The sequence below is a fragment of the Archocentrus centrarchus genome, chromosome 1 (genome assembly GCF_007364275.1).
Source record: "Archocentrus centrarchus isolate MPI-CPG fArcCen1 chromosome 1, fArcCen1, whole genome shotgun sequence".
In the NCBI taxonomy this organism is placed as follows: Eukaryota; Metazoa; Chordata; class Actinopteri; order Cichliformes; family Cichlidae; genus Archocentrus; species Archocentrus centrarchus.
In genome coordinates, this window is record NC_044346.1 from 1071437 (window position 1) to 1091427 (window position 19991).

Below are 19991 nucleotides of genomic sequence, written 5' to 3' on the forward strand. Positions count from 1 at the left end.
AAAGGTTATTTCACACCTTTCTGTGGGCCCATCCACCAGGGACTGAGGACAGATGAACACTGATTGATTTTGTTTGCTCAGAGAGAAGCACCTTGCAGTTTGACTTCAGCAGCTTCTCGTGGGTTTTGTCTTTTTTTCTCTTGTGCGTTTGCCAGTATCATTAGGCCCTGGGCTTACTCTGAAGTATTAATTTCTCTCATGTGCTTTGGCTGGATGAGTCACTAATTCCTTCATCTTCTCTGACAAATTGTCTGTATTGATTCAGCCTTTAAATTGTCTGCTTGTTTTTTCATGTTTAGCTACAAATCGGCTCGTGCGGTTTGACCCGCATTAACATCCTCTTTCCCGTCTCTGGTAAATATTCAGCTCAGCCGCTGTCAGCCCGCGTGATGCTCCTCTCCGAGTGTGTGTTCCTGCTGGTCCATCTGAGCTCAGCTGCACGTGTTTGGCTGTGGAGTGTTTTCTCAGTCTGAGCTCCACAGACCCACTTCCCTGCTGCTGCCTGCCCTGAAATGTAGGTTATGGCAGGCTTTAGTCACTGCGTGCGCGTGTCCACACACTGGCTCAGCAGAGGCACTCGTGCACGCTGCACAGCGGTTCAGCTGAGGCTGGCCGCTCGTGCGAGCTTTAATCTGATGTGGAGGCTGCTGTTTTTCCTAATGTGGTGGCAGATGAGGACATTAGAGGATGTATCTGCTGGACTGGAAGATCTCCATACAGTAGATCTGGGCTGCAGTTTTCTCTAATATGTGGTAAACGGGGTAGAGATGTTCTTTGCGGACATGTGCAGTTTATCTTGTCACATGATGCAGAAACCTCATGAAAAATGAGTAATGCATGGCGTCTGAAACTCTCTCCAAAAGCTGCTTTATGTTTCATGCAAAAGCATGAAGTAGTTTAAATAATCTGCGCATTAATGTCCCAGTGGGTTTTCTTAACCTCTGCTTTAATTTTCAGACACTTTCTATTTTGGGTCTTTTTACTCAGCGTGTGTTTTTGCTCTCTCTGTGGGAAGCTGTGCCACTCAAGTGGTTTGGCTCACCTAGATGATGGTGATGATGAAGAAGAGTATTTTCCTGTGGTACAACACGAGATTTTTACTAACTGGTTAGATTCTGCAGAGCCGCCCGTTCATAAGATGAGCAGAGAGGTCGGCAGAGCCAGCGGCTGAGTCTGAGCAGCTGCCAGAAGGATTTGAAACAAACTTTCAACGTGTGGCCAGAAATTACATTTAAATTTAGACGTGTTTTCGTCACGAGATGAAACGAAAAATGATAAAACATGAAACTGAGAGATGTCTTATTGGTGAAGTCTGATTGCCGCTGCTGTTTGGATTCATTTGAAAAACAAAGCCTTGAACATCCAGGTTTCGATTTTTGTGACCTAAATGTTTAATAGTCGTGATCACTGACGTGTGACTTCATTAATCACTGAAAGAAACTTGGTTTTCTAGCAGCTGCTGAAGTATGGAGGACCGAAAGTGCCTAAATAATTAAAAGTACCAGAAAATATAAATTAATTTGTAAAAGTTTGTGCTGTGGACTGTTTGCTATTGAATCGATTATCTTTGTCCTTTACAGAACTGACTGAGGTGAGTCCCGTCAGTTCTCATGTGTCTTCTCCGCTGAGCACAGGCAGCCTTTTCTGCTGTGGTTTTAATCAACGATACGATTCAAAATTTACCTCCTACTGAACTGAATGACCGCAGCAGGAAAGTGTTAATACTGAGGTAGAAATGCATTAAGGAAAAAATAAACTACAAGAATAAATCATTGAAGTCACAGTGAAGTAATGAAAGCAGTTAATAAATAAAAATATAGAGCATTGGATCAGTCACATTTTTATGAAGTAATTCATATGTTCTCATTTATTTTTGATACATTAAATCACGTATTAATTAAATGTATATTAATATATCTAATCATTTTTATTTTTAGCAGTTTCAGGCCTCCATACTTAGGTTCTGAAAGTTGCACGATTATAAAACCTCAGCAGGATGAGAAGGAATTCTGTAACTGGATGTAACTGGATGGCCTCACGGAGCATTTTATCAGCCTTACTTTCTGGCTGACTGTGCTGCTCTGGCGAACCAGAGGGCTGGAGTCACTGATGAAGAGGAGTTTTGACAGTAGCCTCCTCTCTGCAGCTCCATCCAGCTGCACAGAGCTGCAGGACTGAGCTGACCTTCTGAATGAGCAGAGCACCGTGTAGAAAAAAGCATCCAGAGCTTTGTGCCACAGCCTCTGCTGGAAAACACTGAGGGTGCCTGGTAAAGAGCTGCAGCGTGTCCAGGTTCTTGTCTCTTTGGGTACGTGTCCTCCTGCATGACTTCCACCTCCTCCTCTCTGATAGAGCAGTGGGAGGTGTGGATTTCCTGAGGTCCATCAGCAGCCTCTGTTTTGCTAATGTTGAGCTGCTCCAGCATCCCACTGATGGGCAGTAACGTCAATAACTCTTCAATTTAAGGCTATAAATAAAGTTATCTGTTTATTCAAACAGGTCTTTGTTTTTTATTCAGTACTTTAACACGCATACACACACGCGTCTGTCAGTGTGTGTGCAGATAACGCCGTCATCAGGCTGCTTTTATACTCAACAGAGGTGGACAAACGTGAAATTGTTGCTAGGAAACTAGATGGTCTAGTTTGGATGTAAACACGTCAGATGGTGGACGCGTGCACCTCGTGACATGCTCTGCACGCTTGTTTCCCTGGTAACAGGTGTGTGTGGGAGTGGGGCGGTTTGGTTCGGCGTGTTTGATACCGGAGCCCAGGGATTAGTGCGCGTTCACACGCAGCTGTTTGTGGTGTGTGTCTGTGTGCGTTTGCGGGGATGAGTCAGATCAGGTGTATCGTTGCAGAGAAGTGCTCACCTTCATTAATGTTTATGAGCCTGAGTTTGCTGTGACCTTTCAGGACCTCCTGCTGTTCCTGCTGACGGCGTTTATGCTGTCAGAGTAATCTGAATACACCAGCGGGAGGGTTTTGGGGTCTTGGCCAGGTACCTGTGGTACATTTGTGATGGGCTGTCCATCTGTACAGACACACACAGTAATGCAGCAGTTTTCTGGCTGAGCTGATGGGGTTTAATTAGTACAGTAACCTCATAATTTAAACTGTTTATGGGGATTTGTTGAAGTTTGTTAATGAGGCGGCTTATTAAAGATGAACCCCAAACCTAATCTAATTAAGTTCTGAGGACCAGATCTGCTCTTTAATCTGTGATCTGTTAATAATTTGATTTTAAGCTCTAAGTCTGCAGAGGACACATGCAGGAGCTTTAATGGTTATCCTCGTCTCACAGCCAGGCGCTCTGCACCTTATTACTCTTATTGCCTCGTACTGCTGAAGGTGAAGGCAGCCCAGGAAGCTGGCACACAGTTCAGTTCTTTCAGAGTGAAGACGCGACACTTGGTGGTGTTTTACACCAAACTCAAAGCCTCCGCTCCTCCCACACTGAGCCTTTTTTATATTCCTCTCCTCCTGAGCCTCAGTCCTTCACTGCTTCTCTGATAACTGTTCTCATTAAAAATGCAGAAGACAATCCTGCTGAGTGATCATGAGACTTTACAAATAATATAACTGACACGATGCTAAAACAGCTTCTCTACAGTTTACTTTGCATTCTGATGAATTCAGTTAAAAGTGCAGAAACTATTCATTCACTTGTGTTTTGAAGGTTATCTTACTGGAGTGTCATGACTCAGCGGGGATTGTCCTCTGTGCTCGGTGTCTGTGATGTGACGCGCATGCTAACAGTCTGGTTTCTCTCTCAGTCTGGGCTCAGCAGCTCTGCATGACTGCCTGGCAGACCCCAGGTACAAAACCCATCATCGCAGCACTCACACAGGTCACCACACGTTTCAGCACGAGGTGCAGTCAGCATGAGACCAAACAGTAAAATCATCCCGCTGTAAAGACAGCAGAAAATATCTAAATACATCCTGTTTAAAAAAAACAAACAACCTTGGTTTGATGATTTATAAAAAAGAGAAGAAAGGAAACACTTCCTGGCTCTGTTTGTCTGACAGGACTTCAGATGTAGGGTCTCAAACACCTGTCAGTCTGGTTTTTCTCTGTTAACCCAGAAGGCAGAGAGCCTCAGTAGTTTTTTTGGAAGCTTCTTTCCGCCACTGAAAAAACATTTGTTTTTTTTTTTTGTTTTTTTGCTAACTTTACTTGGGAAAAAGAACTCAAAATTTTTCATTAATAAGTTGAAATTTTGAGTTATATCTGCGAATCATGAAGCTCTATGAAAGAGGTCGTTACCTTGTTACCCAGAAGCAGATGATGCCAACGCGTGTGCACTCAAAACCAGGTAGCGACAGTATCAGTTAGCTAGCAGTGCATAGCAAACGTGAACAAATAGTTGTCAGGTTTTTGACCTTTGAATGACTTCTAGTGAATCAGAGCTGCATAAAAGGAATCAGTGTTTTCATGTTGAGCTGTTGGACAGCTGATGCCCTCAGCATCCTGCTTCCAGGTAACGAGGACATGACGTACCTTCACGGAGCTTCCTGGTTGGCAGAGCTAACTTGAAATTTTTAGTTAATAAGTTGAAATTTCAGGTTATTAACTCAAAATTTTGGGATACGTAATCTGAAACGTTGAGTTTTTTTTATTTATTATTATTATTATTATTTTATTTTTTTAAGTGGTGGAAGCAAGCTTCCATAGTTTTGTGTACTTGCAGCACACACAGGGGTGTGTTGAGAAATGTTTGTTTCCAGCATATTTGAGCCCTCATAGCTTCATAAGTGAAGGAGACATAAACAAATGTTCAGAGCTGAGAAACACATTTACGCTCTGTTAAAAACTGCAGCCAAACCAACAGCTGTACTGTGTGTGTGTGTGTGTGTGTGTGTGTGTGTGTGTGTGTGTGTGTGTGTGTGTGTGTGTGTGTGTGTGTGTGTGTGTGTAGTATTAGAAATGGAGTATGCTGTATGAAGATGGGTCTTTTGATCACTTTGTGTGGTTTATTAGGCTGAAAATAATTTTATAAAGTCCATTTAAAGAGAGGAAGAAAGGCTGAAAAAAATGCAGACTCTGCCACTTTATTACTGTTGAATCAATAAGCCACAGGATGATCTGACAGTATTTTGTTAGATTAATGTGTTGTAATATTCTTGTGACGTGAGAGGCAGTTCTGGCCTTACTCTTTTAGCCTGGAGCTCTGTTTTTAGGATTATATTGCTTTATTAAAACTTGCTGTCGATCTACTGGTCAGTTTATGTCCCAACCCTCACCTGTGGTCATGAGCTCTGGGTAGTGACCGAAAGATCGCGGATACAAGCGGCGGAAATGAGCTTCCTCTGAAGGGCGGCTGGCCTCTCCCTTACTGATGTTTGTCAGAGAAAGCAAAGACTTTACCTGGCCTCTAAAAACCGTAAACCCTCTTACTCTGTGGCATCAAGCTCAGGTGCTCTTGATTGGTAGTGGTTTGTGGAGGGGTAACACTGAAAACAGAGTCAAACCTGACATTAACTCATAGAGACTCAAATCCTGCTTCATAGCGTGTGTCTGTATGCAGGATCAGTGCGTGCTCATTAGTTCAGTGGGAACAGAAGGTGGGAACAGACGTAACTGCACACATTCTGCTCTGCTGACAGTATTATAAAATATCCATCAGATCTGCATATTCATCAGGTTAAACTGAAGTGTTTGAGTCATGAGCTGCAGCATTGAGAGCCTGAACAAACTGTCATGAAACTGAATTAACAAGAAAAGAGGAAGTGACCCGCGTTTGCCAGAAAGTGAGCTGCAGGTTGAAGCGCTGCAGACGATCAGGATGTTTGAAACGATTCGTGGAGTCAGTGTTTGACAGCTTTGAAATCTGCTGGTGCTCAGATCCGTTCAAATGACGGTCACAGCAGGCCAGTTCATTTCAGTGATGTTCTGCTCAGAGGCTGCCAGCAGGGGGCAGCATCTTTAAGGAAGCGCTCGCTGGCCTCGGGCCCTTGTTGACCAGGTCTGAGCAGCAGCTCGGCCTCAGAGTGCAGACCTGTTTGAGTTCAGGAGAATCTGGATTTGATTCAGATGCAGCCTGAATAAAAACTGCAGTTTGACAGTGTGTGAGATCCAAACGTTCACATCATCAACTTCCAGCAAACATTGCTGCAGGCTGCATGAGTGGCCCACTGATCACACTCTGGCTGCACTGAATTACTAAAAGGCTTTTAGCACCTCGCCTGCAGCTTCTCAGGAATTGTGTGAGTGGGGAGAGCATGTCCTCGGTCTTTCTGTCAAATCCTTGGACAGATATGTTTGTAATTTCCCCAAATTTAAGTAACTTTATTTGCAGTCAGAGAGCAGCTGTGGACTGTGTGAAGCTGATAGTAAATGCACTGAGTGGAGGGAAAAACACTAAAGAGAGAGAGAAGAAATGGACAGCGGGAGACAGAAGATGAGTGTCGATCTGTCTCTCTCTAATTGCTTTGCTGGTAATGCACTCCTTAATGCACATCCAGGCTTCTACACACACACACACTGCACATTCCCATGATGCATCAGTTTCAGTAGCAGGGTGTATTCTCATTTACAGGATGAGAGCGAGTGTGTGCGTGCAGGGTTTTTATGTTGACTCCTGTTTTTCTGACACACGCGTACTGATTGATTGTCGTCACCCTGCTGTGGAGTGTAATTTTACTATTTGTTGATGGCCTGAGAGCACCTTCAGTGTTTGTGTGTTTGTGTGTGTGGACATTATGCTGAATGTCGCGCCCGCCACCCGCACACTAAGAGGTCGCCGCTCTCTTGCAGTGGATAAAAACAAGCCGCGGGAGGCGCCGACGAAAACGCCATCAAACAGCAACAGCGGCTCACAGACGGCAGCATCTGCAGGAGGAAACATCCAGAGCCAGCAGCTGCCTCCACCTGACCTGGTGTGTATCTCCTCCTCCTTAAAAGCTCGACATGACAAACATGGCTGAGTGGGGTTGAAAGTCCTCCATTCATTCAGTTTCTGACCCTGCTCAGAGACAGAAACTCCTCGATTGGGAGTTTCTGTCATGAAACTGTTTTTTTTTTTTTTTTTTTCTCAGTCTTTTTCTGTAAATTTACACTTCAGCCACATATTTGGAGGTTCAATATTTTAAACTCAGACTTCATGAGGAACAGAACTGTATTTTTCATCCTAAAGCCAGAGCGCTTTTTATGAGCATGAAAAATAATCCGATAATGTGGTGTGGTTTTTTTCTGTTTTCTTTTCTTTTTGCATAGATACCAGATGACGTGAATGCTAATGCACCAGTGGCGCCAGTTCCCCCAGTGCCTGCCACTAACACCGCCAACACTGCCACGCCAGGAACCACTGGAGCCCCTGCTCTCAGTTTTAAAGCAAGAACTGGGACGCGATCCGGCCCCAAATCAGGGTCCCGCTTTCAGAGCGCATCCAGAGCTGGAGGGCATGGAGGGGTGGTGGCGGACGGGGCGGTCACGACAAAACAGAACCACAGCAAAGAGCAGGCGGAGAAGAAGAACCAGGCCATCGCTCAGCTGAGGAAGCTGCTCGTACAAGGAAATAAAAGAGTGGAGGCTCTGGCTACAGTCATCCAGCATATCTTTACTGAGGTACAGTCATATCTGTGTTTACACCACAGTGACAGTGAACACCTGCTGTTTCTATGCTGAGATACTTGATTGATGCTAATTATTATGCAAATAAAATCTCAGTACAGTTAGCTGTACAGTAAGTCATATAGCACATACATATCTTTCAGTGACTTGAACTGGGGCAGGAAAAGCCCAGGTAGCAGCTTTGGTGCCTTTCTAGCAGTCAGAGCAGACACACCCAAATAGATGAGTTATAAAACAGTTCTTCCTCCCGTACAGCTGTTGTGAATCAGCTCTAGAGACCAAAGCAGTTTAATGTCAGGCCGCAAACACATTTATTTCTGCTGGAAAGTTTAAACCCGGAAGTCTATGGGGACTGACTCACTGTGGCGCCTCTGCTGGACTGCAGGGGAACTGCAGGGCATGAGGGCTGCGGCCTGCTCGTGATGGTTACTTCTTTTTATGGGTATAAGCTTCAGACACAGCATGCTGAGGAAACTCACAAACAGTGGGTGCTGCCCCTCGCCAGGCTTCTGGAAGTTGGCCACTCAGAACAAAGTGAGCCTTAAAGAGAAAAAATGACTTGTTTCCTGCCACATGTTGTCGGTGATGCTGTTTTTGTCTGAAAGTTTGAATGCTAATGGCACTTTTTAAATATCCTTGCTGTGCAGGCGTCTGTGCGCACAGCTTGATTTGTATATTAACTGCAGCAGAAATGAAACGAGGCTGTGATTTTCTTATGAAATGAAGCCACAGATTTTCTACTTCCCAGACCAGATATGAATCAAACACAGGAGGAAAGTTTGCATGTAGGTATCAGAGACGGGTAACTGACTTGCTGGCTGACTTGTATTAACAGCTGGGACAATGCTCCACATAAGTGTTTCTGCTCAGCAGGGCGGCTTTACAATGTCACAGCTAATGGGGATGGGTCCCTGTCTGCTGCAGAGCAATGCTAATTTAAAGGCAGATAAGGTGGATGTGTTTGCACATGTAAGTGCAGTGTGGTCTGGTACAGCTTGAGAGGGGTAAATGAGGGGAAACTTATCTGCATCCCGTCCCTCCCCTCAGGCAGATTAGAGCAGAGCACCCACAGCCTGTAATTACAGCATCACTCAGCAGTCACTGGTGACATCGCCGCGCTGCTATTTAAGGTGCCGGTGGAGATGCTTGAAGAGGAGGAGTGGAGTAATGGCTGTTTTTAGTAGGAGGCAGCAGGGAGAGGCTCGCCACCACACCCAGCTGTCATTAACAACAATAACAATAAATGATGCAACGGAAATATCCTGCTCACACACTCATGCTGATGGACGTGTGCGTGTGTGTGACAGAGTTCACTTGATTTTGGGATGTTGTGTGATTATACCTGCTTTAAGTGCAGCCTTCATGATGGGTGTAATATATATGACTCTTTTCCTCTGACAGACTTGGGCTCAGCAGCTCTGTAGCTGATGTTGCTTATTGAAGTATGAAGTGAATGCTGAACTAAGTGCACTCCTTACACTCCTTCCTTTGGTATGTCCCGATCACACAGCATACGTCCAAGCATGAAATCCCCTGTAGTGGATTCAGAGTCAACGTGTCAGCCAAGAAAAATACAGTCGTTATTAAATAATTCCAATTTAGGATATGTGCAGAGGTGATATCTCACCGTTTCAGCACCTTAACACAGACACAGCTGCCAGAGTTCAGAGGACAGAAGGGACTGAAGCACGCTAATTAATTAACATGCTTTAACTGTGCAAACAGGCTAACATTTAGACAGTTAAAGGATGGGAATTAATCAGTATGTGCTCCTGGGAGTAGCTGTTTGACACTGCAGCTGATCACGGGTTTAGTAGATAATGATGAGGCTTGAGCATCCTAAGAGAAGATTGGACTTCTTACCTGAGTTGACTCCATCCTGCTGCTATAAGCACACAAGGAGTTTTCCAGGACAAATTTCCATCTTGTGGTGACAGATTTCCTGGAAAGAATTGGCTGCCAGCTGCTTTGAAAAATGGGAAGAGCATCAAAAGATGTTTGAGCCTCTGAAACTCACTGGGGAAGTCTAATCTGCCCAGCAGTGGAGAGGAGCTAATACACACACACACACTCAGGCCCAGAGGAATTTTAGGTATTTCAAATATTCCTGTCTTTGTATTTCTTATGGAAATATATAAAGTTCATTAGACTGGGATGCCAAAATGAGCTTATTTATTTATTTTTTTAAAATTTTGTTTCACAAACCATTTAGCGCCCGCTGTCTCCTTAGCTGTGATCCTATTTTGCTGCCTGTGCTGCAGACTGAGTTCAGAGGATTGTAAACAGTGCAAGCAGTCAGACTGTACATAAAAGATGGACATGGCTACTGTGCCATCCACAGCTGGTTTCTGGACTTTGGACACTTTAACTGTCGCTGAGAGGGAGCACAAAGTTTGTGTCTGCTGTCTTGTTGGAGCAGAAGTGACCGTATTTAGATGAGAGGTTATCAGCCAATGCTAGATAGCTTAGTTAGTGCAGACTACACACACACACACGCTAATCAGTGCTCAGTAACAAATAAAACCCCAGGATTTTAACTCCACCTTCATGTACAGCAGCCATGTTATTGGTCAGATAACTGCATTAAAAATGCTCTAAAAGGCTCCAACAGCACAAACATGGTCCAGAGGTCCAGTTCAGGGACTCCAGTTAGCTGACGTGAGCTAACTGGAGCTACAGCTAGCTGTCTGCTAGATGCTAGGTCTGCTGTGACACCATCCACCTGTCAGTCAAGAGGCCACGCCCCCAATAATGCAAACTTCAAGCCTGAATCCAATTTAAACAGGTGAGTTATAGAAACATCCTCCCCCATACAGCAGTTATGAAGGGGGAAATTATCTACAGAGACTAAAACAGTTTCTGTATCAGCTGTAAACATGTTTATTTCTGCTGGAAAGTTTTAACATGGGAGTCTATAGGGACTGACTCACTGCTGGCGCCCTGCTGGACTGCAGAGGAACTGCAGGTTTTGGTACTTTGGTTTTGTTTTTCAGCACTGGAGGTTGCTGGGTAGTCACGGCTCGACTGTAATGATGCATCAGTCGAGCTCTTTAGCACGAAGCTGTGATTAATGATTGCTGTGCTGCTGATTTGTGTTTGCGCAGTAAAAACATGAAACATCAGTCTGCACTGATATAAAGAGGGCACAGTCTGCACCCTGAAACATCACAAGATTTAAACCTGTCTGACATTGAGCAGAGCCGCCTGTGTCTGTGGAGGACACACAGCTCCTGTGTTTGATGGTTAAACATTGCTGAAGTCAGTTCATACTGTTGTGGGTGGGCTTAATCACAGGATGGGGGCTGCTGATTGGCTCAGACCAGCTCCAGGATGTGTCTGTCACAGAGTCCAGGATGTGGACAGTGTGTTCAGTAAATATTGGCTGCTGCATCAGCGGGACAAGTACTGATGATATGTTTGCAGAGCAGGTCGGCACACATTAGTCGTTCACCTGCAGAAGCCTTCATCACACGCAGTGTTTGTGTTTAACCACTTTTTCCTGCACATTTTGTAGTTGTTCTTTGCTGACTCTGTCTGGCTGAAGCTGTCCTGTTTTGTGGTTGAGGGGCTGGACAGAATATGCATATTAGCACTAATGGCTTTAATGAGACACCTGAGAGGATCTTAGAGGCACGCATACTTGAGTTCATTACTCTGGCTTGTTTTCCCCCATAAAGTTTGTACATTTCATAACTTGACCTGTATTGTTAAACTGATCCCAGCATTTTAGCTCGCAGCTGCTTTTCACCGGCGTTATGAAACGCAGCTGTGGGTCAAATCAAAAACGGTCCTCTCAGGAAAATAAAATTTAAAGTTAAAGTTTAAGCTGTTGTTGGTCCGCATGTGTCTTTGAGGAGAAAGCAGCTCATAAAAACCTGTTATCAGCAGTAAAAACCCTCCACACGCACGCGTGTGTGTGTGTGTGTGTGTGATCGTTACATAACTGTGTGTCAGCTTTTTGAACCTGATCAGATGGATTTTTGTTTGAGGACGAACTCCCCCAGTTTTCCTGCGTGTCATCCGTGTGGGATTGTAACATGTAAAGATCAGCTGAGACGGGGGCGGGGGGGCTCTCAGGAGCCTTTCTGCCTGGGATATTGATTAGATGGGCGGCCTGCTGAGAGGTGCCGGTGAAAGGGGAGTGATGGATGGGTGGAGGGAGCTGGGTGGGGGAGGACTGCAGCAGCTGCAGCTGAAACCCTGAAGCTCAGTGATTTGTGTGTCTGAGATGAGTTGTGTTTCTTATCTGAAGCGTGAATACCAGCACTATCTTATCTGCCCTGCACACTTGAAAGGTGCCTGGTGAATATAAACAGAGCACTTAACGCTGAGCTACTTTCCCCTGAGGGTGGGCCGAGGGTGGAGGCAGGGCTGTTTGATCCGCACTGGAAAAGTCTATTTATTCTACACGTGAGTGAAAACACACCTCCTGCCATCAGTGGTTATTATAGGTAAGCAAAACTAAAATGAAGAAGAAAAACATCAAACTGCAATAGAAACTGCTCCCCTATTCACAAGGGGGCGCCACAGCAGGGCGATCAGCATATTTGGTTTGACAGATTTTTTGTTTTATTTTATTTATTTTATTTTATTTATTTTTTGCCAGATGCTCTTCTTGACACAACCCCAAAGTGTTTCCTCGCAGTATCGAACCGCGGATCTTTAACTGCGCCATGGAGCTGCAAGAAAAATCAGATCATTATTTTTTTTTTTAATCCTAGAATAAGCTCTTATATGGAAGCATTGAGTCACAGAAGGTGTAGGGCTTTTATTGTGAAAGGCGTGTATATATATCGGCAGAGTTGGGGGCGTATTTTATGGTGGTGGGGTTTTCCGTCTGTATATTAAAGATGTCTTAGACACACGGCTGTCTCCATCTTTCTTTATGAAACCAGATCTGACTGAGAAACCGAGGCTAGAAACGTCAGTCACACAGCAGGCTCCGCCCTAAAGCGAAGCCAAAATTATATTTGACTTTAATGAGTTGGAATTAAAAAAAAAAAAAAACTTCATTAAACCTCAATAAACTCGACTGAAACCATAAACCCACCAGGAAGCTGTTGACTGAAAAACGAGCCTACTGTTCAGCTGATCTCTGAGCTCAGAGACTTACTGTACAGTCAGCCTTATTGTTGAATACCAGAGGAGTCGCCACCTGCTGGCCATCACGTTCTCAGACCCAGACGATTAGTCCATCCTTTTTATACAGTGTCAGTAAAACATTTTAGTTTGTTTGTGTACTGAGAATATGTTTCATGTGTTGGCTGCTATAAATGCCTATTAAAAAAAATCCCTCAAAGCTGATCAAAGTTTCCTTTTTAAGTTGATTTAACAGCTTGGAGACTGATTAAAATCTGAGTGCTGGCAGAGCTTTGTGGTTTACACAGAGAGGGAGACAAACAGTAGTTTTTAAAATGATTCCCAGCTCTTTGCTTCAGGGAGCTGCAAAGAAACCTCCCAGGATAAATTCAAAGTTTAGACAGAGAAAAATAGAAAGCTGAAGATAAAGACAAATAGAGGCACGATTTAAACGCAGACACACCAGTTTGGTGAGTTAACAAAGTGAGTAAGGCAGATAAGAATAAAGAGATAAAAAGAAAAAGGCGGTGCAGAAATAACTCACATTCCTCCATCAGACAGGAGGAGCAGAAACAGATGGAGGGAGGGGGTGAACAGGTAGAGAGTGGGAGGAGAGTTGTTCAGGAGGAGGAGGAGGAGGAGGGCAGAGAGTTTCCTCTGTAGTAGTCTGTGACTGAGGGAGAGGAAGGACGGCAGGAACGAGAGGAGCATGCTTTTTTTGGTGTGAGTGCGTCTTTGTTTGCTGAGAGATGGGCTCGACGGAGAGCAAAGCCCACGCCAAGCCCAGCAAAGCCCACGCGAGGCCGGCCAAGGGCCCCTCTCTTCGTCGCAAGAAGAAACGCAAGGTGTGCGTTTGTGTGTTTTCACAGCTGAGCTTCCCTTTCTCCTCCCTGCTGTTGGTCTTTCAGTTAGAAACTGAGCGGTCGCCTCATTTTCCACATTCTTTGACCCGTTCATCGGGTCATCTGCTGCTTTTCAGTCGGACTGTTCAGAGAAACGTGATAGAGCCTCATCTGAATCACAGATGTCATGGATCAAGTCGGAAATATTCCACCAATGCTACAGCAGGATCTGAATTCACCTAACGGCGCTGCTTTTCTGACGTTTGTCTTTGACTCTGACATCTGCGCAGGAAACCAACATTCTTTCATTTTTACGAGCTGTTTTTGTGCCCTTTTGCTCGTCTTTCCCTCCCTCTGTGTCCTGCAGTGTCTCTGTTCTTTCACTTGTGTGACCCCCTCACACAGCAGATGGTCTTTATGACTGTGTGTTTACAGGCAGCAGCACAGGCGCTTCATTTCTGCTCTAAAGCTGCTCTTTCTGGGTCTGAAAGGGTAAAAGTCCTGCTGATCCACTCACACGGTGGACTGTAGTGTCTTGTACAAGTCCACATGTTTACAAGTGTGTGTTGCTCTGGTCGTCACAGCGTGTGTGTGTGTGTGTGTGTGTGTGTGTGTGTGTGTGTGTGTGTGTGTGTGTGTGTGTGTGTGTGTGTGTGTGTGTGTGTGTGTCAGGATCTGGATCTAAAAACACAAGCACATACATTTCCTTAACCCGATGGTGGTGGTGTTCCTGCAGCAGGGATGTGATAGTTCAGGTCGTGAGCTCGCTCTTAATTGGTGATAACTTTGAGTTTTGGTTGCCTGGAGAGACCTTTCTTTGGATTTTTTTTTCCCCCCTCCCTCAGGAGACAAAACAAAATTATAGCAGTGCTCATATTAGGAGGAAGGAGGAAGGAGGAACAGCCTGACCTAACAAACCTGAAAACAACTAGAAGAAAATTCCCCAGCCTCTCCTTCCACTCACATGTTTGTTAATGTAGAAAGAATACATCCAAAAGCCAAACAAATCTGTTATAGAAGACTAAAAACTGACTCCTGTCATAACACAAACATGTCAGTGACTTAACCTGTTCTCTGCATTTGGGTCAGACTTGGTTTTTCCAGAGGGAAGATCCCTGTCGGCTGCAGCTCATGCTGGTTTCCTCCGGAGATGATAATGGGATGATTCAGGCACCAGTATAACTCAGCATTCCTGTGTTTCTGATAAGGCAGGCAGCAGCCATCCTGCATGGATAAAGACGTCTTTTACACATCAATGGCATTCCTGTGAGCGCGTTTAGAGCAAGAAGTGTCATTTCTATCATTTCTGGATTTTTCTGGGATCAGCTCAGCGCTCAATCACAAAGTGAATCACATCTGCCCTTTACAAACCCTGCCTGCAAGCTGAGTTTCTTCCAGTGTATAAGAAGCCACAGATACAGCTCATCAGCCAGCTGTTTAACCATTAACCATTTATCTGTTCATCTATGTCCAGTAATTCTGGATTACACTAAGTTAGACTAAACTCCTCCAACAGCACAAACACAGCTGAGCGGTCCCATTCAGTGACTCTGGGCAGGGGACAGCTCGCAGCCCTGTTGGCACCTGTTCCCCTGATAGTACAAAACTTTAAGCTTTCTTTAGATTTAAACATGTGTGTTATAAAAGAGTTTGCCCCCATACAGGAGTTAAATCCCACAGGCATGCCAGCAGAGCTCACATGAATCTAAGACGCTCGTATTTGGATTTAAGTTCTTTTTCTTCTCTTTGCAGCGCGAGGAAGCCTTGAAGCAGAAGAAGGAGCTGTCGCAGGAGCTGGCAGAGCTCCAAGACAAGCTGGGTAAGAACGTCCACCCGCCTCACGCTGCCGAGTGCCTGTCCGTACGCCTCTTTGTCCCTCTGTCCATTTGCATACAACACACATACACACAAGCACATGAAGCTTATCAAGCCTGTGTCAACTGCCATTCAAAGTGTGGTTATAAATGTGTTGTAATGCTGGTGCAGCTGCTGCTCATTCTTAGGAAAAAGACGCCTCCACGCAGGCTGTAACCTGTCAGCGCGCCTGTCATCTCCTCGGTGCACCTGTGTTCCTCGTCTTCGTGGATACACGAGGTCTCAGAAATCCGCATCAATAAGTTGTTAGGATTTAAGTTTTGAACATTAACATAGATAATATAAAGGAATTAGAGACGCTAGATAAACCTGTGGCAGCGCGTCCGTACCACTGGGTTAAAACTGGTGTTCAGATCTGCAGAGCCTGAGCTTAATGGCCCAAAACTAGTTGATTAAATGGCACTGATGGTTTTTTCCCCCCCTGACCTCCATTGAATCTAATCATTCAGCACAACTGCAACAGAAAAGTAACGAGAGCTGACGTGTCCCAGTAACGAAGCAGAGCGTCACCACCTTATTCAGAAAATTAACAAACTGTGTGTGTGTGTGTGTGTGTGTGTGTGTGTGTGTGTGTGTGTGTGTGTGTGTGTGTGTGTGTGTGTGTTGGTGAATTCCTTAGTAGTCCCAGCTAGGCTGGCAGGCAGCCATTTAACTGTCACTGAGACACGTTCAGCGTGTTTAAAACAGACTGTTTGGAGCTCTGAGTTATCACTTTTTTAGAGGACAAACCACGTATAAAAGGTGGAGTTTATGGCGCTCAAGGCACCACTCTCCTCGTTTTTCGTCATCTTCTCACAAACTGTATTTGGACGATGAAGCCTGCAGCGAGGACACGCCTCCACGTGTGCGCCTGAGATCACAGTTTTCTATTTAAGAGCCGCACAAACATTTAGGTCACAATATGTTCTGTTTGCTGGAAATAACATCACACAGCGTCCTAAATACTGATACTGGTTTGTATTACTGAGAGTGTGTATCATGTCAATAGCAGCCCAGATAATTTAGTAGATATGGCACACACACACACACGCACCGTCCCGCTGACACATACGTGCACACGGTGTGTGTTCATGTACTGTATGCACACAGCAACACGAAGGCATCAGGACATAAAAATAACCAACTGTAACTGAAGAATATATATCACAACTATTTCAGGTCACACACATGCTCTGAATGTCCGTTTGGCTTCTATGTTTATATATGCACACACACACATATGGACATACCAGAGCAACACACACACACCCACACCCTCACAGAGAAATCCCGTCACTTTCTTTCCACTTTCCCACCTCGATCCCATCGAGCTGCTGCGCTGAATGTGGTCTTTTCTTTTGCTGTTTGTTTGCCCTTTGGTTCTTCTCTTAACACACACAGCTGAGGAATGCCAGTAATGTATAGACCCCTGCTGTTAACACACTAACGCACATACACACACACACAGCTGTGTGTTCTCCAAGTCAAACTGAGCAGGAACAGCCCGTCTACCTCACTGAGGAACGTTTGGTTTCTTCGTTTTCTAGTGAGCGTTTGTGGCGCAGAGTTACTCCATCATCTCACAGCACACACATCATGATTATAGTGGACTGACAGTTTGGTTTGTGCTGAAAGTGAAGTCGGTACAATCAAAAATAGGAACATGACTTCAGACAAACAGGTTGGTCTCTTCCTGTCAGATTTAAAATTTGCATAATTGTTTCTGAAGTGGTTTAAACCTGAACCTGCTCACTGGCTCAGTGTGCATGCTGTCATGGCGCCCAACTAATAGTGTTTTTGCAGATTTAATTCAATTCTGTTTCTTATGTAGTTAAAATGCACAAGTCTGTGTATAGTAACAAAGACTCAGTAATATTAAAGAGAAAAACACAGCAATCAGATGATCCCTGAGGAGGATCTAGTGAGGCGTATCCCCGTCCCCAGTGAGGTCTTTAAGACATGCCTGTACTTTAACTCACCGACTTGTCTCATCTGACTTCATAGATACAATTGTGTGTCGTCTGCATAGCAGTGAAAATGTATACTTTATGATAATAGTGCCTAATGGAAGCATGTATAATGTGGAAAGTATTGGTCCCAGCACAGAGCCCTGTGGAACCCCAAGGGTAACCTGGTGAGGAAGACTCTGTTCCAGTTTCAGTCTCTGTAATAAAACCTTCAGATTAAAGTCAGATTAAAACTCTGACTTCAATAAACAAGGAAGTCTCGTGACTTCATTTTCATGAATTCTTCATACCGAGGAGAGGAAAACGAAGTGATGTCACTGTTTTACACCGTCACCTGCCGTCTCGCTCACACACAAACACACACTCGGGGTTTGTGTGTTTTGATAAAGAAGTTGTGTGTGAGCTGCTCTCAGCTGTCGATGGCTTTGTGTCTCCTTCACCGCAGCGACAGGAGCTCCATTCAGAGGGAAACGCCAACTGTCCCAGCTGCAGCCAGCTGTTCAGTTATACAAGTTGTTTTTATCACTGTTGGAGGCAGGTCTGCATGTTGTCTTTATGTCTCCATGGCACCGAGAGAGGACACTCTGCTCTCTATCTGGATATTTTTATTCAAATATTTCAGGATGGAGTTAAATCATACTGGCGTGCATGATGATGGGCGGAGACGGGGAGAAGCGTGCGTGTGCTTGCGAGGGCTTAAATGAGTCACGGGAGGAGCGATTCCTGCTGCATGCTTGCGAGCTGACTCGCAGATGTTTGGCGGTTCGATCGCTCGTCTGCCGTCAGAGTAATTAAGCTGGAATGTGGCTGAAGGCCGACACACGGGGAACGTGTCCTTCATTACCTGCTGAAACACTCGCTGCTCCCGCCGTGTCAGCACGGTCTGCACCGACATGATGCGAAATGATGGATGTGCCGGTGTGATTAATGGTTAAAATAGTAACTCAGTGGAGGCTCGTGGACGCCACATCTGGCCTCAGCTCTCCTCACATCTGCCCACAAACAGCTGCTTCCAAACCTTTTCATTCCTTTCTTTTTAGCAGAACTTTGAGCCAACTGGATCAGTTTCTCCTTCGGTTATCTCATTAAGACAACACTGGGCCAGTTTTTAGTTTATATCAGATTTTTCCTCACAAAACCGAAATCTGTACATTTACTCAACTTATTAAATGAAAATTGTTTCCAGCAGATGTCTGAGACACTGCATCTGTATTTCATACTCTTTCCTGCTGCTCTTCTTTCTTCTGTGCAGTCACATCGTCGCAGTGCTGCGAGCGTCTGCAGAAGGAGAAGGAGGAGGCGCGCGTCGGCTTCGAGGAGGCCCTGAAGAGGCTGCAGGAGCAGCACCAGGAGGAGCTGACACAGCTGGAGCACCGGTAGGGCAGGCGCTCACCTCACATTCCTGAGATTTTTTTTTTTTTTCTTTTTGCTTCTGTGTGCTTTTTTTTTTCTGCACTGACTGCTATTTTCATGCTCCTCTTTTGGCCAGACTGACGAGTTTTTACCAAACCGAGTGGGACAAAGTCCACCAGACGTACCAGGCGGAGGCTGACAAATGTCGCGTCCTGATGGAGAAGCAGGTCAGAGCACAAACGAACGAGCAGATACACGTCCAACTCGTAAAATGATCTCACATAAAAATCAAGTTTTATTATGAAATAATTACAGCATGGAACACGGCGCTCACATAATGCAGCGTGACGTTTACTTTAATAGGATTTCACTGATTGATTTACTGCTGTTAGTGGCAGTTTAATGTGACACAAACCCTGCAGACAGGAAATAAAACATCTCTGTGGAGACGCAGCACTCGCTCTGAATGGCTCACGGGAGTGCCATGTGACTCCCCGACCTCTGAACCTGAGCTCGCTCTCCCTGTTTGGATTCAGGCCACACCATAAAATGTCCCACAAACAGCAGCATGAGCATGAATCACTTTACAGGAGCGGAGAGCAGCCTCTGTGATAAACCTGACTCTGAGAACGCTCCTCTTTCCTCTGGATAAAAACCTTCTGCTCCACCAACAGCTCCAAAACCCCACAGTTTAGAGAATATTCAAATTATTGTGGTTCAGTTCAGCTCAGTTTATCCATGTGAGACCTCAGTGAGAGAATCAGTGAAGGGAGAGGAATGAAAAAGTGAGTGAGGAGAAAGAGGAAAGTAGGAAAAATGAAGAAAAGGTGATGATGACTACAAATGACAAGAAGCAAGAGGAGAATTAGAGGTGAAGAACGAGGAGGAGAGAAGAGGGGAGAGGTTGGAAGGTGCAAGGGATTAAAATGAAAAGCAAAAATTTAGATATGAATGAAGCACAATAACTAAAACTGCTGCCTGTGAGGTGTTTTTTTTTTTCATTTATTTTATTACGGTAATCTAATCAGTTTTCTTCGTCTTAGTTTTGGAGCTTTTTGTTTCCACTGAAAAAAGAAAAGTTTGATCCGCTGCGGCTCCTCGGTGCCGTTTCTGCGGCTCCTCGGTGCTGTTTCTGCGGCTCATCGGTCCTGGTTTGTTCCCGCATCCTTCAGGTGGAGGAGCTGAGGAGCCAACAGGAAGCAGAGAGGAAGAACCAGGAAGTGAGTCACAGCCAGAAGATGGAGTCTCTCAAACAGCAGTACGAGGCCTCCTTAGAAGGTGTGTGCAGGACAGACACACACATCACACATGAGCACAAAAGT

The 19991-nt window shown here is 45.0% G+C and overlaps 1 protein-coding gene across 1 annotated transcript in view; it reads left to right on the forward strand.

Moving 5' to 3' along the window:
• Positions 1 to 19991, forward strand: part of LOC115781268 (microtubule-associated tumor suppressor 1 homolog) — a 65942-nt gene that overhangs the window by 41840 nt on the left and 4111 nt on the right. Inside the window, exons 8-13 of the mRNA XM_030730839.1 lie at positions 6759 to 6880; positions 7218 to 7568; positions 15248 to 15314; positions 18569 to 18692; positions 18806 to 18896; positions 19842 to 19947. Coding sequence (XP_030586699.1) covers positions 6759 to 6880; positions 7218 to 7568; positions 15248 to 15314; positions 18569 to 18692; positions 18806 to 18896; positions 19842 to 19947 — 861 coding nt within the window. The remainder of the gene's footprint in view (positions 1 to 6758; positions 6881 to 7217; positions 7569 to 15247; positions 15315 to 18568; positions 18693 to 18805; positions 18897 to 19841; positions 19948 to 19991) is intronic.